Source organism: Tachyglossus aculeatus, chromosome 1 (genome assembly GCF_015852505.1).
Source record: "Tachyglossus aculeatus isolate mTacAcu1 chromosome 1, mTacAcu1.pri, whole genome shotgun sequence".
NCBI classification, from domain to species: Eukaryota; Metazoa; Chordata; class Mammalia; order Monotremata; family Tachyglossidae; genus Tachyglossus; species Tachyglossus aculeatus.
In genome coordinates this window covers 42,226,728-42,244,334 of record NC_052066.1, presented here as the reverse complement: position 1 = coordinate 42,244,334, position 17,607 = coordinate 42,226,728, and the positions used below count along the sequence as shown (strand labels likewise).

Below are 17,607 nucleotides of genomic sequence, written 5' to 3'. Positions count from 1 at the left end.
CACATAGTAAGCGCTTAACAAATACCATCATTATCATTATTCTTATCATTAGCAAATGCCATCATTATTATTATTATTAAGAAATACGACTGGGAATGAATGAATGAATGAATGAATGGCCAGATTCCCCCCCCCCGCGCCTGCGCAGTCCGCCCCCCCGCGCGCGCGCCCTCCGGGCGGCAGCGCAGGCGCAGTACGCGCTTAACAAATATCATCATTATCATTATTATTATCATTAAGAAATACGACTGGCAATGAATGAATGAATGAAGGGCCAGCTCCCCCCCACGCGCCTACTTGATCAACCTGTAACCTCCCCAGCGCTTAGAACAGTGCTTTGCACACAGTAAGCGCTTAACAAATACCATCATCATTATTATTATCATTAGCAAATGCCATCATTATTATTATCATTAAGAAATACGACTGGTAATGAATGAATGAATGAAGGGCCAGCTTCCCCCCCCCCGCGCCTACCTGATCACCCTGTAACCTCCCCAGCGCTTAGAACAGTGCTTTGCACATAGTAAGCGCTTAGCAAATACCATCATCATTATTATCATTAGTAAATGCCATTATTATTATTATCATTAAGAAATATGACTGGTAATGAATGAATGAATGAAGGACCAGCTTTCCCCCCCCCGCGCCTACCTAATCAACCTGTAACCTCCCCAGCGCTTAGAACAGTGCTTTGCACATAGTAAGTGCTTAACAAATACCATCATTATCATTATTCTTATCATTAGCAAATGCCATCATTATTATTATTATTATTAAGAAATACGACTGGGAATGAATGAATGGCCAGCGCCCCCCCGCCTACCTGATCAACCTGTAACCTCCCCAGCGCTTAGAACAGTGCTTTGCACACAGTAAGCGCTTAACAAATACCATCGTCATTATTATTATCATTAGCAAATGCCATCATTATTATCATTATTAAGAAATACGACTGGGAATGAATGAATGAATGAATGAATGGCCAGATTTCCCCCCCCCCCGCGCCTGCGCAGTCCTCCCCCCTTCCGGGCGGCGGCGCAGGCGCAGTAAGCGCTTAACACCATCATTATCATTATTATTATCACTAACAAATGCCATCATTATTATTATTATTAAGAAATACGACTGGTAATGAATGAATGAATGAAGGACCAGCTTCCCCCCCCCGCGCCTACCTAATCAACCTGTAACCTCCCCAGCGCTTAGAACAGTGCTTTGCACATAGTAAGTGCTTAACAAATACCATCATTATCATTATTCTTATCATTAGCAAATGCCATCATTATTATTATTATTAAGAAATACGACTGGGAATGAATGAATGAAGGGCCAGCGCTCCCCCGCCTACCTGATCAACCTGTAACCTCCCCAGCGCTTAGAACAGTGCTTTGCACACAGTAAGCGCTTAACAAATACCATCGTCATTATTATTATCATTAGCAAATGCCATCATTATTATCATTATTAAGAAATACGACTGGGAATGAATGAATGAATGAATGAATGGCCAGATTTCCCCCCCGCGCCTGCGCAGTCCTCCCCCCCTCCGGGCGGCGGCGCAGGCGCAGTAAGCGCTTAACACCATCATTATCATTATTATTATCACTAACAAATGCCATCATTATTATTATTATTAAGAAATACGACTGGTAATGAATGAATGAATGAAGGGCCAGCTCCCCCCCCCGCCTACCTGATCAACCTGTAACCTCCCCAGCGCTTAGAACAGTGCTTTGCACACAGTAAGCGCTTAATAAATGCCATCATCATTATTATTATCATTAGCAAATGCCATCATCATTATTATCATTAAGAAATACGACTGGTAATGAATTAATGAATGAAGGGCCACCACCATCATCATCATTATTATTATTATTATTAGCAAATGCCATCATTATTATTATCATTAAGAAATACGGCTGGCAATGAATGAATGAATGAAGGGCCAGCTTCCCCCCCCCCCCGCGCCTACCTGATCAACCTGTAACCTCCCCAGCGCTTAGAACAGTGCTTGGCACACAGTAAGCGCTTAACAAATACCACCATCATCATTATTATTATCATTAACAAATGCCATCATTATTCTTATCATTAAGAAATACGACCAGCGCTTGGAACAGTGCTTTGCACGTAGTAAGCGCTTAACAAATACCATCGTCATTACTATTATCATTAGCAGATGCCATCATTATTATCATTAAGAAATACAACTGGTAATGAATGGATGAATGACCAGCTCCCCCCCCCCGCGCCTACCTGATCAACGTGTAACCTCCCCAGCGCTTAGAACAGTGCTTGGCACATAGTAAGCGCTTAACAAATACCATCATCATTATTATTATCATTAAAAAATGCCATCATTATTCTTATCATTAAGAAATACGACTAGCGCTTAGAACAGTGCTTGGCACACAGTAAGCGCTTAACAAATACCACCATCATCATTATTATTATCATTAACAAATGCCATCATTATTCTTATCATTAAGAAATACGACCAGCGCTTGGAACAGTGCTTTGCGCGTAGTAAGCGCTTAACAAATACCATCGTCATTATTATTATCATTAGCAGATGCCACCGTCATTATTATCATGAAGAAATACGACCGGGAATGAATGAATGAATGAATGAAAGAAATACGACTGGTAATGAATGAATGAACGAAGGGCCAGCTTCCCCCCCCCCCCCCCCGCGCCTACCTGATCAACCTGTAACCTCCCCAGCGCTTAGAACAGTGCTTGGCACATAGTAAGCGCTTAACAAACACCATCATTATCATTATTATTATCATTAGCAAATGCCATCATCATTATTATCATTAAGAAATACGACTGGTAATGAATTAATGAATGAAGGGCCACCATCATCATTATTATTATTATTATTAGCAAATGCCATCATTATTATTATCACTAAGAAATACGACTGGCAATGAATGAATGAATGAAGGGCCAGCTCCCCCCCCCCCCGCGCCTACCTGATCAACCTGCAACCTCCCCAGCGCTTAGAACAGTGCTTTGCACACAGTAAGCGCTTAACAAATACCATCATCATTATTATTATCATTAACAAATGCCATCATTATTCTTATCATTAAGAAATACGACTAGCGCTTGGAACAGTGCTTTGCACGTAGTAAGCGCTTAACAAATACCATCGTCATTATTATTATCATTAGCAGATGCCACCGTCATTATTATTATGAAGAAATACGACCGGGAATGAATGAATGAATGAAAGAAATACGACTGGTAATGAATGAATGAACGAAGGGCCAGCTTCCCCCCCCCCCCCCCCCGCGCCTACCTGATCAACCTGTAACCTCCCCAGCGCTTAGAACAGTGCTTGGCACATAGTAAGCGCTTAACAAATACCATCATTATCATTATTATTATCATTAGCAAATGCCATCATCATTATTATCATTAAGAAATACGACTGGTAATGAATTAATGAATGAAGGGCCACCATCATCATTATTATTATTATTATTATTAGCAAATGCCATCATTATTATTATCACTAAGAAATACGACTGGCAATGAATGAATGAATGAAGGGCCACTTCCCCCCCCCCCCCCGCGCCTACCTGATCAACCTGCAACCTCCCCAGCGCTTAGAACAGTGCTTGGCACACAGTAAGCGCTTAACAAATACCACCATCATCATTATTATCATTAAAAAATGCCATCATTATTCTTATCATTAAGAAATACGACCAGCGCTTGGAACAGTGCTTTGCGCGTAGTAAGCGCTTAACAAATACCATCGTCATTATTATTATCATTAGCAAATGCCATCATTATTATTATCATCAGCGCTTAGAACAGTGCTTGGCACACAGTAAGCGCTTAACAAATACCACCATCACCATTATTATTATCATTAACAAATGCCATCATTATTCTTATCATTAAGAAATACGACCAGCGCTCGTCATTATTATCATCATTAGCAGATGCCATCGTCATTATTATCATGAAGAAATACGACCGGGAATGAATGAATGAATGAATGAATGAATGAATGAATGAATGAATGAAAGGGGCAGATTGTCCCCCCCCCCGACGCGCCTGCGCAGTCCGTCCCTCGCGCCCGCGCGCGCGCCCTCCGGGCGGCGGCGCAGGCGCACTCACCCACAGCGCGGCTCTCTGCAGTTCCCGGAGGGCCCGCAGGGCGGCGGGGGAGCGGGCTTGGGAGTTGAGGTAGTGCAGGGCGGCGCGGGCCGCCTCCCGCCCGCGCCCGCCCCCCGCCGCGCGCTCCCGCCAGCCCGCCGCGCGCTCCCGCCAGCCCGCCGCGCGCTCCCGCGGCCCTGGGCCGGGCGGGAAGGCGAAGGCGCCGAGCGCGGGCGGCGGGAGGAGGAGGAGGAGGGGGAGGAGGAGGAGGGGGAGGAGGAGGAGGAAGAGGGGGAGCGTAGGGCGGGCCGCCATCGGGGGGCTGAGGGGCTGTGAGCGCTCAGCCCGCGGACACCGCGCAAATAAGGCGCCCAACGGGCCCCTCCCCTCCCCTCCTCCGCCCCTCAGAGGAAAACCCACCGCCCTCATCCCTCTCCCTCCTCCTCTTCCTCATCCCCCAGCTGTGTGTGTGTGACCCCACCGCCCTGCGGTGGGATAAATAGAATAAATATTACTCTATTCATGCCTTTCATCGGTCGTATTTATTGAGGGCTTGCAGAGCACTGTACTGAGCGCCTGAAAATGAGGGAGCTGAGGCCCAGAGAAGCGACTTGCCCAAAGTCACCCAGCTGACGATTGGCAGGGCCGGGATTTGAACCCGTGGCCTCCGACTCCAAAGCCCGGGCTCTTTTCATCATCATCATCATCATCATCATCAATCGTATTTATTGGGCGCTTACTGTGTGCAGAGCACTGGACTAAACGCTTGGGAAGTGCAAGTTGGCAACATATAGAGACGGTCCCTACCCAACAGCGGGCTCACAGTCTAAAAGGGGGGGAGACAGAGAACAAAACCAAACATACTGACCAAATGAAATAAATAGAATGGATAGGTACAAGTAAAATAAGTAAATAAATAAATAGAGTGATAAATATGTGCAAACATCTATACATATATACAGGTGCTGTGGGGAAGGGAAGGAGGTAAGATGGGGGACGAGGGGGAGAGGAAGGAAGGGGCTCAGTCTGGGAAGGCCTCCTGGAGGAGGTGAGCTCTCAGCAGGGCCTTGAAGGGAGGAAGAGAGCTAGCTTGGCGGGTGGGCATCGGAAAACCCACCGCCCTCCTCCCTCTCCCTCCTCCTCCTCCTCCTCCCGCCCAAGCCGCGCGCCCACGGCTCGTGTGTGTGTGTGTGTGTGTGTGTGTGTGTGTGTGTGTGTCCACCGCGCTGCGGTGGGATAAATAGAATAACCATCACTCTACTTATGCATTTCATCGGTCGTATTTATCGAGCGCTTGCTACGTGCCCCGAGCTATTCTATTTATTTTATTGTGTCAGTGTGGTTTTGTCCTCCGTCTCCCCCTTTTGTCATCGCCAGTCGTATTTACTGAGCGCTCACTATGCGCAGAGCGCTGTACTAAGCGCTGGGGAATAGAGACAGTCCCTACCCAACAGTGGGCTCACAGTCTGAAAGGGGGGGAGACGGAGAACAAAACCAAACATACTGACCAAATGAATAGAATAGATATGTACAAGTAAGATAAATAAATAGAGTGATAAATAGTGCACTGTACTAAGCGCTTGGGAAGTACAAGTCGGCAACATAGAGAGACGGTCCCTACCCAACAGTGGGCTCACAGTCTAGAAGAGGGAGACAGAGAACAAAACCACACGTACTAACAGAATAAAATAAATAGAATAGATAGGTACAAGTTAAATAGATAGAGTAATAAATGTGTACAAACATATATACATATCAATCAATCAATCAATCAATCGTGTTTATTGAGCGCTTACTGTGTGCAGAGCACTGTACTAAGCGCTTGGGAAGTACAAGTCGGCAACATATAGAGACGGTCCCTACCCAACAGCGGGCTCACAGTCTAAAAGGGGGAGAGACAGAGAACGAAACCAAACATACTAACCAAATAAAATAAATAGAATGGATAGGTACAAGTAAAATAAATAAATAAATAGAGTGATAAATACGTGCAAACATATATACATATATACAGGTGCTGTGGGGAAGGGAAGGAGGTAAGATGGGGGACGAGAGGGAGAGGAAGGAAGGGGCTCAGTGTGGGAAGGCCTCCTGGAGGAGGTGAGCTCTCAGCAGGGCCTTGAAGGGAGGAAGACAGCTAGCTTGGCGGGTGGGCATCGGAAAACCCACCGCCCTCCTCCCTCTCCCTCCTCCTCCTCCTCCTCCCCCCGCCCAAGGCTCGTCTGTGTGTGTGTGTGTGTCCCCACCGCCCTGCGGTGGGATAAATAGAATAACCATTACTCTGTTTATGCATTTCATCGGTCGTATTTATTGAGCGCTTGCTACGTGCAGAGCACTGTACTGAGCGCCTGCAAATGAGGGAGCTGAGGCCCAGAGAAGCGACTTGCCCAAAGTCACCCAGCTGACGATTGGCAGAGCCGGGATTTGAACCCGTGACCTCTGACTCCAAAGCCCGGGCTCTTTCCACTGAGCCACGCTGCTTCTCTAATAATAATAGGTTATAATAGGGCCAACAGCCTTAACAGAAGTGAAGTGACTTGCCCAAAGTCACCCAGCTGACGATTGGCAGAGGCGGGATTTGAACCCGTGGCCTCTGACTCCAAAGCCCGGGCTCTTTTCATCATCATCATCATCATCATCATCAATCGTATTTATTGAGCGCTTACTATGTGCAGAGCACTGGACTAAGCGCTTGGGAAGTACAGATTGGCAACATATAGAGACAGTCCCTACCCAACAGTGGGCTCACAGTCTAAAAGGGGGGGGAGACAGAGAACAAAACCAAACATACTGACCAAATAAAATAAATAGAATGGATAGGTACAAGTAAAATAAGTAAATAAATAAATAGAGTGATAAATATGTGCAAACATCTATACATATATACAGGTGCTGTGGGGAAGGGAAGGAGGTAAGATGGGGGACGAGGGGGAGAGGAAGGAAGGGGCTCAGTGTGGGAAGGCCTCCTGGAGGAGGTGAGCTCTCAGCAGGGCCTTGAAGGGAGGAAGACAGCTAGCTTGGCGGATGGGTAGAGGGAGGAGGGCATTCCAGGCCCGGGGGAGGACGTGGGCCGGGGGTCGATGGCGGGACAGGCGAGAACGAGTCATTTAGTCAGTCATTCATTCAATCGTATTTATTGACCGCCGACTGCGTGCAGAGCCCTGGACTAAGCGCTTGGGAAGTACAATTCATTCATTCAGTCAGTCATTCAATCGACTTGATTGAGCGCTGACTCTGCAGAGCACTGGACTAAGCGCTTGGGATGGACAATTCATTTAGTCAGTCATTCATTCAATCGTATTTACTGATCGCCGACTGCGTGCAGAGCACTGGACTAAGCGCTTGGGAAGGACGATTCATTGTCAGTCATTCGATCGTATTTATTGAGCGCTGACTGCAGAGCACTGGACGAAGCGCTTGGGAAGTACGATTCAGTCATTCAATTGTCTTTATTGAGTGCTGACTGTGCAGAGCACTGGACTAAGCGCTTGGGAAGTGCAATTCAGTCAGTCAGTCAATCGTATTGAGCGCTGACCGCAGAGCACTGGACTAAGCGCTTGGGATGGGCAAGTCATTGTCAGTCATTCATTCAATCGTCTTTATTGAGCGCTGACTGCAGAGCACTGGACTAAGCGCTTGGGAAGTGCAGTTCAGTCATTCATTCAGTCGTCTTTATTGAGCGCTGACTGCAGAGCACTGGACTAAGCGCTTGGGGGGTACAGTTCAGTCGGTCATTCAATCCTATTTTTTGAGCGCTGACCGCAGAGCACTGGACTAAGCGCTTGGGATGAACAATAGGGAAGCAGCGTGGCTCAGTGGAAAGAGCCCGGGCTTCGGAGTCAGAGGTCATGGGTTCAAATCCCGGCTCCACCACCTATCAGCTGGGTGACTTTGGGTAAGTCATTTAATTTCTCTGTGCCTCAGTTACCTCATCTGTAAAATGGGGATGAAGACTGTGAGCCCCCCGTGGGACAACCTGATCACCTTGTTAGAACAGTGCTTTGCAAGTAATAAGCGCTTAATAAATGCTATCGTTATTATTATTATTCATTGAGAAGCAGCGTGGCTCAATGGAAAGAGCCCGGGCTTGGGAGTCAGAGGTCATGGGTTCAAATCCGGGCTCCACCACTTGTCAGCTGGGTGACTTTGGACAAGTCAGTTAACTTCTCTGAGCCTCAGTTCCCTCATCTGTAAAAATGGGGATTAAGACTGTGAGCCCCACGTGGAACAACTTGATCACATTGTATCCCCCCAGCGCTTAGAACAGTGCTTTGCACATAGTAAGCGCTTAACAAATGCCATTATTATTATTATTATTATTATTATCACTAAGCGCTTGGGAAGTACAAGTTGACAACATATAGAGACAGTCCCTACCCAACAGCGGGCTCACAGTCTAGAAGGGGGAGACAGACAACAAAACAAAACATATTAACAAAATAAAATAAATAGAATAAATATGTACAAGTAAAATAGAGTAATAAATACGTACTCAGTTCCTTCATCTGTAAAATGGGGATGAAGACTGTGAGCCCCACGTGGGACAACCGGATCACCTTGTATCCTCCCCAGTGCTTAGAACAGTGCTTTGCACATAGTAAGCACTTAACAAATGCCATTATTATTTCTATTATTATTCGTTCATTCATTCATATTTACTGAGCACTGTGTGCGGAACACTGGACTAAGCAATTGGGAAGTACAAGTCAGTCAGTCATTCAGTCGTATTGAGCGCTGACTGTGTGCAGAGCACTGGACTAAGCGCTTGGGAAGTACAATTCATTCAGTCATTCATTCATTTTTATTGAGCGCTTACTGCATGCAGAGCACTGTAATAAGCGCTTGGGAAGTACAAGTTGGCAACATATAGAGACGGTCCCTACCCAATAACAGGCTCACAGGCTAGAAGATGGGCTCACAGTCTTTCATTCAATAGTATTTATTGAGCGCTACTGCGTGCAGAGCACTGGACTAAGTGCTTGGGAAGTACAATTTATTCATTCAGTCAGTCATTCAATCGTATTTATTGAACGCCTACTGTGTGCAGAGCTGGACTAAGCGCTTGGGAAGTACAATTCATTCATTCATTCATTCAATCGTCTTTATTGAGCGCTGACTGTGTGCCGAGCACTGGACTAAGCGCTTGGGAAGTACAATTCATTCATTCAGTCAGTCATTCAATCGTATTTATTGAGCGCTGACTGCAGAGCACTGTACTAAGCGCTTGGGAAGTACAGTTCAGTCAGTTATTAATTCAATCGTATTTATTGAGCGCCAAATGCGTGCAGAGCACTGGACTAAGCGCTTGGAAAGTACAATTCATTCATTCAGTCAATCAGTCATTCATTCAGTCGTATTTATTGAGCGCTGACGGTGTGCAGAGCACTGTACTAAGCGCTTGGGAAGTCCAAGTTGGCAACATAGAGAGACGGTCCCTACCCAACAGCGGGCTCACAGTCTAGAAGGGGGAGACGAACAACAAAACAGAACAAAACATGTGGACAGGTGTCAAATCATCAGAATAAGTAGACGGCATCACACGTGTGTGTGTGTGTGTGTGTGTGTGTGTGTGTGTGTGAGATATCGATCGATCGATCACCGGGCAGAATCCCAGGAAGGGATGACGGGAGGAATCACGAGGGGAAAAGGGGGGGAAATCCCAGGAAAGGAATCACGGTGGGGGGAAGGGGCGGGAAAATCCCAGGGAAGGAATCACGGGGAGGAATATTGTGTGTGCTAAAGGGAGAGAGAGAGAGCGTTGCCCTTAGAAGCAGCGTGGCCCAGTGGAAAAAGCCCGGGCTTTGGCGTCAGAGGTCCTGGGTTCAAATCCCGCTCCTCCACTTATCAGCTGAGTGACTTTGGGCAAGTCACTTCACTTCTCTGGGCCTCAGTTCCCTATCTGTAAAATGAGGATGAAGGCTGTGAGCCCCCCGTGGGGACAACCTGATCACCTTGTTACCTCCCCAGCGCTTAAAACAGTGCTTTGCACATAGTAAGCGCTTAACAGATGCCATTCATTCATTCAATCGTATTTATTGAGCGCTGACTGTGTGCAGAGCACCGTACTAAGCGCTTGGGAAGTCCAAGTTGGCAACATAGAGAGACGGTCCCTACCCAACAGCGGGCTCACAGTCTAGAAGGGGGAGACAGACAACAAAACAAAACATATTAACAAAATAGAATAAATAGAATAAATATGTACAAATAAGATAAATACGTACAAACATATTCATTCATTCAATCGTATTTATTGAGCGCTTACTGTGTGCAGAGCACTGTACTAAGCGCTTGGGAAGTACAAGTTGGCAACATATAGAGACAGTCCCTACCCAACAGTGGGCTCACAGTCTAGAAGGGGGAGACATTATTGTTATTAATACGTGAGAGAGGGAGAATGTGTGTGTGTGTGTGAGAGAGTGTGTATGCGTGTGTGTGTGTGTGTGTGTGTGTGTGTGTGTGAGAGAGAGAGAGAGAGAGAGAGAGAGTGTGACAGCATCTCCCTGGGATGTGTGGCTCAGTGGCAAGACCCGGGTTTAGAAGTCAGAGGTCATGGATTCTAATCCCGACTCTGCCACTTGTCAGCTGGGTGACTTTGGGCAAGTCACTTTCATTCATTCATTCACTCAATCGTATTTATTGAGCGCTTACTGTGTGCAGAGCACTGGACTAAGCGCTTGGGAAGTACGAGCCCGGGCTTTGGAGTCAGAAGTCACGGGTTCGAATTCCCGCGCCACCACACGTCTGCTGTGTGACCTTGGGCAAGTCACAACTTCTCTGAGCCTCAGTTCCCTCATCTGTAAAATGGGGATGAGGAGTGTGAGCCCCTCGTGGGACAACCTGATCACCTTGTATCCTCCCTAGCGCTTAGAACAGTGCCTTGCACTTAGTAAGTGCTTAACAAATGCCATCATCATCATCATTATTATTATTATTATTGTTATTGCTATTACAAGTTGGCAACATATAGAGACGGTCCCTACCCAACAACGGGCTCACAGTCTAGAAGGGGGAGACAGACAACAAAACAGAACATGTGGACAGGTGTCGAGTCATCAGGATAAATAGAAATAAAGCTAGGTGAACATCATTAACAAAATTAATAGAATAGTAAATATGTACAAGTAAAATAGAGTAATAAATCTGTACGAACATATATACAGGTGCTGTGGGGAGGGGAAGGAGGTAGGACGGGGAGGATGGGGAGGAGGGGGAGAGGAAGGAGGGGGCTCAGTCTGGGAAGGCCTCCCAGACGGAGGATGGGAGATCAGAGAGGAGGCTGATGCAGCAATCCAGTCGAGACAGGATGAGAGATTGAACCAGCAAGGTAGCGGTTTGGATGGAGAGGAAAGGGTGGATCTTGGCGATGTCGCGGTGGTGAGACCGGCAGGTTTCGGTGACGGATTGGATGTGAGGGGTGAACGAGAGAGCGGAGTCGAGGATGACACCAAGGTTGTGGCCTTGTGAGACAGGAAGGACGGTAGTGCCGTCTACAGTGACGGGAGAGTCAGGGAGAGGGCAGGGTTTGAGGGAAGATAAGGAGTTCAGTCTTGGACATATTGAGTTTGAGATGGCGGGCAGACATCCAGATGGAGATGCCCTGAAGGCAGGAGGAGATGCGAGCCCGGAGGGAGGGGAGAGAGAGCAGGGGCAGAGATGGAGATCTGGGTGTCATCAGCGGAGAGATGACAGTTGAGGCCGTGGGAGCGAATGAGGTCACCAAGGGAGGGAGTGTAGATCGAGAACAGAAGGGGACCGAGAACTGACCGTTGAGGAACCCCTACAATAAGTCACTTCACTTCTCCGGGCCTCAGTGACCTCATCTGTAAAATGGGGATGGAAACTGTGAGCCCCACGTGGGACAGCCTCTTTACCTTGTATCCCCCCCAGCGCTTAGAACAGTGCTGGGCACATAGTAAGCGCTTAACCTGCCAAACAGGTGCGCCCGTCCAGCTCCTCTCTCTGGCTCTCTCTGGCTCTCCCCCCTCTCCTCTCCTCTCTTCTCCCCTCTCTCCTCTCCTCTCTTCTCTCCCTTCTCCCCTCTCCCCCTCTCTCTCTCCCCTCTCCTCTCTCTCTCCCCCCTCTGCCCTCGCCTCTCTCTCTCCTCTCTCCCCTCCTGTCTCTCCCCTCCTCTCTCCTCTCCCCTCTCTCTTGCCTCCCCCTCCCCCCCTCTGCCCTCGCCTCTCTCTCTCCCCTCTCTCCTCTCCCCTCTCTCCCCTCCCCTCTCTTCTCTCTCCCCTTCCCTTTCCCCTCTCTCCCCTCCCCCTCCCCCTCTTCTCTCTCCCCTTCCCTTTCCCCTCTCTCCCCTCCCCTTTCCCCTCTCTCCTCTCCCCCCTCCCCTCTCTTCTCTCTCCCCTTCCCTTTCCCCTCCTCTCCCCTCTCCTCTCTCCCCTCTCCTCTCTCCCCTCCCCTTCCCTATCCCCCTTCTCCCCTCCCCTCTCTGTCCCCTCCCCTCCCCCCTCCTCTCTCTCCCCTCCTCTCCCCTCTCCTCTCCCTCCCCTCCTCTCCCCTCTCTCACCTCTCTCTCCCCTCTCTCCCCTCTCTCCCCTCTCTCCCCTCTCTCCCCTCTCCCCTCTCCCCCCTCTCCCCTCTCCCCTCTCTCTCCCCTCTCTCTGCCGATGGGCAGGGCGGCCCGGCCATCATCGTACTCTACTCTCCCAAGCGCTTACTACAGTGCTCCGCACACACTAAGCGCTCAATAAATGCAAGTGAATGAACAAGACGGGGGCATGGTAAGGGAGCAAGTCCTTCCTGCCCCCTTGGGGAACCCGGCCTCACTTGGGAGCCCGTTGTTGGGGAGGGACCATCTCTAGCTGTTGCCGAATTGGACTTTCCAGGCGCTTAGTACAGTGCTCTGCACACAGTAAGCACTCAATAAATACTACTGAGTGAGTGAATGAATGAATGAATTTTACCCCTGACTCCACGGTAGGACAACTCCGGGCTTCCCGCTCCTCTCCCCCTGCCCCCCGGGACTCAGCCCGGGGCTCAAACCCCCCAAACAGGGATGGAGATGAAAACCGATCACGCTGAATCTTTCATTCATTCAATCAATCAATCAATCAATCGTATGTCTTGAGCGCTTACTGTGTGCAGAACACTGCACTGAGCACTTGGGAGAGTACACTAGCACAATAAACAGACATATGCCCTGCCAACAACGAGCTTACAGTCCAGAGGAACCAGTTGCCATTTCTGAACCGCAAGAAACTCGTTGTTAAGAAAAAGGAAATTTGAAAAATAAACTATTGCCACAGATAATAATAATAATAATGGTATCTGTTATACGCCTATTATGTGCCGAGCACTTTTCTAAGCACTGGGGGTGATGCAAGGTTATCAGGTTGTCCCAGGTGGGGTTCACAGTCTTAATCCCCATTTTACAGATGAGATAACTGAGGCACAGAAGTGAAGTGACTTGCCCAAAGTCACACAGCTGACAAGTGGCGGAGCCGGGTTTAGAACCCACGACCTCTGACTCCCAAGCCCGATCTCTTTCCAGTAAGCCACGCTGCAGTCTATCAATTGTTGGGTAAGGACTGTCTCTATATGTTGCCAACTTGTACTTCCCAAGCGCTTAATAAAGTGCTCTGCACACAGTAAGCGCTCAATAAATACGATTGATTGATTGAGCATTTACTGTGTGCGGAGCACTGTACTAAGCTCTTGGGAGAGTACCATATGCCGAGTTGGTGGACACAAAGAGCATTCCCTGCCCACAAGGAGCTTAGCTAGAAAAGGGGCCACACAAAGAACAATATCTACACGTGTATAATGTCTCAAGTCACTTAAAAAAGTAAGCAACAGATTAACTTTTGTTTATTTTTTTTCATACCATCCCTCCACAGTTGAGGACATCTAAAGTAAAGGCCAGCACAAAATACTTTTCAGATTTGGATGCCACCAAGAAAAGTGTCAGGTGTCCTGTTTGAAAGTGCTTTTTGGTGAGCAAGGAACTTTGGTGACCACAAAAGACACATTCTTGCCCTTGTGGAATTTATACTACAGTTTTCTCAAATACTCTAATCCTGGCTTCAGCATTTGTCTGCTCGGTGACCTTGGGCAAGTCGCTGAACTTCTCTGTACCTGTTACCTCATCGGTACAATAGGGATTATTTATTTTATTTGTAAATATTCTATATTATTTTGTTAATATGTTTTGTTTTGTTGTCTGTCTCCCCCTTCTAGACTGTGAGCCCGCTGTTGGGTAGGGACCGTCTCTATATGTTGCCAACTTGTACTTCCCAAGCGCTTAGTACAGTGCTCTGCACACAGTAAGTGCTCAATAAATACGATTGAATGAATGAATGATTAAATCCTCCTCCCTTTGATTTAAACCGTGAACCCCACATGGGGCGGGAGCTGGGTCCGAGAACAGTGCCTGACATATAGTGAGCACTTACCAATACCATTAAAAAAGATTACATATAGGCATATAAAGTAATTATGAGGGCCACAATTAAATGTGCTTTTAAATAGGCACTCTCAGTGTTTAGATACATCTATTTTCTTGACTCTAGGGATGGGAGATGGATTTTTATATCTTATCATCTATATATCTATATCTACATAAATATATATATATATATATATACCCCAGCGTTTAGAACGGTGCTTGGCACATAGTAAGTGCCTAACAAGAACCATTATTATTATTATTTTTCTTACACTTTTACTTTGGCCTGAAGCCTGAAACTATGCTTCCACCATACTCTCTTAGGCAGTCTCTCAAAGGATAATAATAATACTAATAATGGCATTTATTAAGCACTTACTATGTGCAAAGCACTGTTCTAAGCGCTGGGGAGGTTCCAAGTTGATCAGGTTGTCCCACAGGGGCTCACAATCTTAATCCCCATTTTACAGATGAGGTAACTGAGGCCCTGAGAAGTGAAGTGACTTGCCCAAAATCACACAGCTGACAAGTGGCAGAGCCAGGATTTGAACCCATGACCTCTGACTCCAAAGCCCGTGCTCTTTTCCACTGAGCCACGCTGCTTCTCTGACATATAGTGAGCACTTACAAATACCATTAAAAAAGATTACATATAGGCATATAAAATAATTATGAGGGCCACAATTAAGTGTGCTTTTAAATAGGCACTGTCAGTGTTTAGATACATCTATTTTCTTGACTCTAGGGATGGGAGATGGATTTTTATATCTTAGCATCTATATCTATATCTATCTATCTATCTATATCTATCTATCTATCTATCTATCTACCTATATATATATATACCCCAGCGTTTAGGATGTGTGGGTCTTCTTGATTCTATATTCTCTTTCCTTGTCTGCCTGGGTAGCAGAATTCTATCACAGCTTTAAGCTCTGGGTTTCCCAGTATGAATTTCTGGTTGTATATAGGGTTTCCGTGGGGCACTCTGTTACGTAACTTTTATTCATGAGTTATAAACCACAGCCCTGAAGCTACATTATTGCTATATATAGATGCTAAGATCTGTATTCATTGAGAAAAGCTTTCAGGTGCAGAAACCACCACCGTTAAATCATTATCACTAAAATGATCTTGACAAAATGCCAGTGCTCTATTATTGCCATTGCATTGATGAGGAGAGGAAAAATGACAGCCCAGTTTTACACTTCAGTGATGCCAGAAAATCTAAAATCACAGCACTATGCAATAAAATCGGTAATGCTATTCTAAATCAGAAGTGCACTATACCTGTCCATTATCTGCTACATAGGAAATAACGTGGCATCTAGAAATTATTGGATAAGATCTTGGTTGAGCAGTTAGCAACAAGTGTGGCTCGAATCCCATAGGAAAATGTCAAGTGAAATACACTTACAATTTAAAATTGCTATGTAGAATTCACCCCTCACCCCCGTCACGTCTGCCTTTGTGTATCTCTCTCCTCTCTCTCTGTCTGACTCTTTCTATTTCTCATTAATAATAATAAGAATTTTGGTATTTGTTAAGTGCTTACTATGTGCCAGACACTCTACTATGCACTGAGGTGGATACAAACAAATCGGGTTGGACTCAGTCCCTGTCTCAATCCCCATTTTAGAGATGAGGGAACTGAGAAGTGAAACGACTTGCCCAAGGCCACACAGCAGACAAGGGGTGGAGCCAGAAGCACTTAGTACAGTGCTCTGCACACAATAAGCGCTTAGAACAGTGCTTTGCACCTAGTAAGCGCTTAACAAATACCATTATTATTATTATTATTATTAATAAGCACTCAATAAATAGGATTGAACTTGAACCCATGACCTTCTTCCTCCCAGGCCTGTGGTCTATCCATTATGCCATGCTGCTTCCCCTCATTCTCTGCCTCTTTTCTTCCTCCCTCCCTCTCTATATGTGTACTGCCATTATTATCAGCATGGCTTAGTAGAAAGAGCATGGGCTTGGGAGCCAAAGGATGTGGGTTCTAATCCCGGCTCTGCCTCTTTTCTGCTGTGTGACCTTGGGCAAGCCACTTAACTTCTCTGTGCCTCAGTTACCTCATCTGTAAAATGGGGATGAAGACTGTGAGCCCCATGTGGGACAACCTTAGAACAGTCCAGTGCTTAGAACAGTGCTTTGCACAGAGTAAGCACTTAACAAATACCATCATTTTATTATTGTATCCACTCTAGTGCTTAGAACTGTGCTTGGCACATACTAAGAGCTTTTTTTTTTATAATGGCATTTATTAAGTGCTTACTATATGCCAAGCACTGTTCTAAGCACTGGGGAGGTTACAAGGTGATCAGGTTGTCTCACGGGGAGCTCACAGTCTTAATCCCCATTTTACAGTTGAGGGAACTGAGGCCCAGAGAATAATAATAATAATAATAATAATGGCATTTATGAAGTGCTTACTATTGCAAAGCACTGTTCTAAGCACTGGGGAGGTTACAAGGTGATCAGGTTGTCCCATGGGGGGCTCACAGTCTTCATCCCCATTTTACAGATGAGGGAACTGAGGCCCAGAGAATAATAATAATAATAATAATGGCATTTATTAAGCGCTTACTATTGCAACGCACTGTTCAAAGCGCTGGGGAGGTTACAAGGTGATCAGGTTGTCCCACGGGGGGCTCACAGTCTTCATCCCCATTTTACAGATGAGGTAACTGAGGCCCAGAGAAGTTAAGTGACTTGCCCAAAGTCACACAGCTGACAATTGGCAGAGCTGGGATTTGAACCCATGACCTCTGACTCCAAAGCCCGGGCTCTTTTCCACTGAGCCACGCTGCAGAGAAGTGAAGTGACTTGCCCAGAGTCACACAGGTGACAGTTGGCGGAGCCGGGGTTTGAACCCGTGACCTCCGACTCCAAAGCCCGGGCTCTTTCCACTGAGCCACGCTGCTTCTCTCGCTTAACAAATACCATTATTATTATTATAATCATTATCTCTGGTTTTCTATTTGGGACAGTATGTATTAAACCCCACAGAGTTAATCCTCTGTTTCAATTCACCTCAGAATCGGGTAAACAACGGGGCAAGTTGGGGCTGTTTTTAGAGATTATTT

General features: G+C 46.6%; 1 protein-coding gene across 1 annotated transcript in view; it reads right to left on the bottom strand.

Moving 5' to 3' along the window:
- RARRES1 (retinoic acid receptor responder 1) overlaps nt 1-15,813 on the bottom strand; it is a 91,338-nt gene extending 75,525 nt beyond the window's left edge. Inside the window, exons 1-4 of the mRNA XM_038744753.1 lie at nt 15,806-15,813; nt 13,955-14,075; nt 13,290-13,314; nt 4,144-4,319 (exon numbers count right to left, since the gene is read on the bottom strand). Of these exons, the coding sequence (XP_038600681.1) occupies nt 4,144-4,319; nt 13,290-13,314; nt 13,955-14,075; nt 15,806-15,813 (330 nt within the window). The remainder of the gene's footprint in view (nt 1-4,143; nt 4,320-13,289; nt 13,315-13,954; nt 14,076-15,805) is intronic.
- Nucleotides 15,814-17,607: the final 1,794 nt, after the last annotated feature.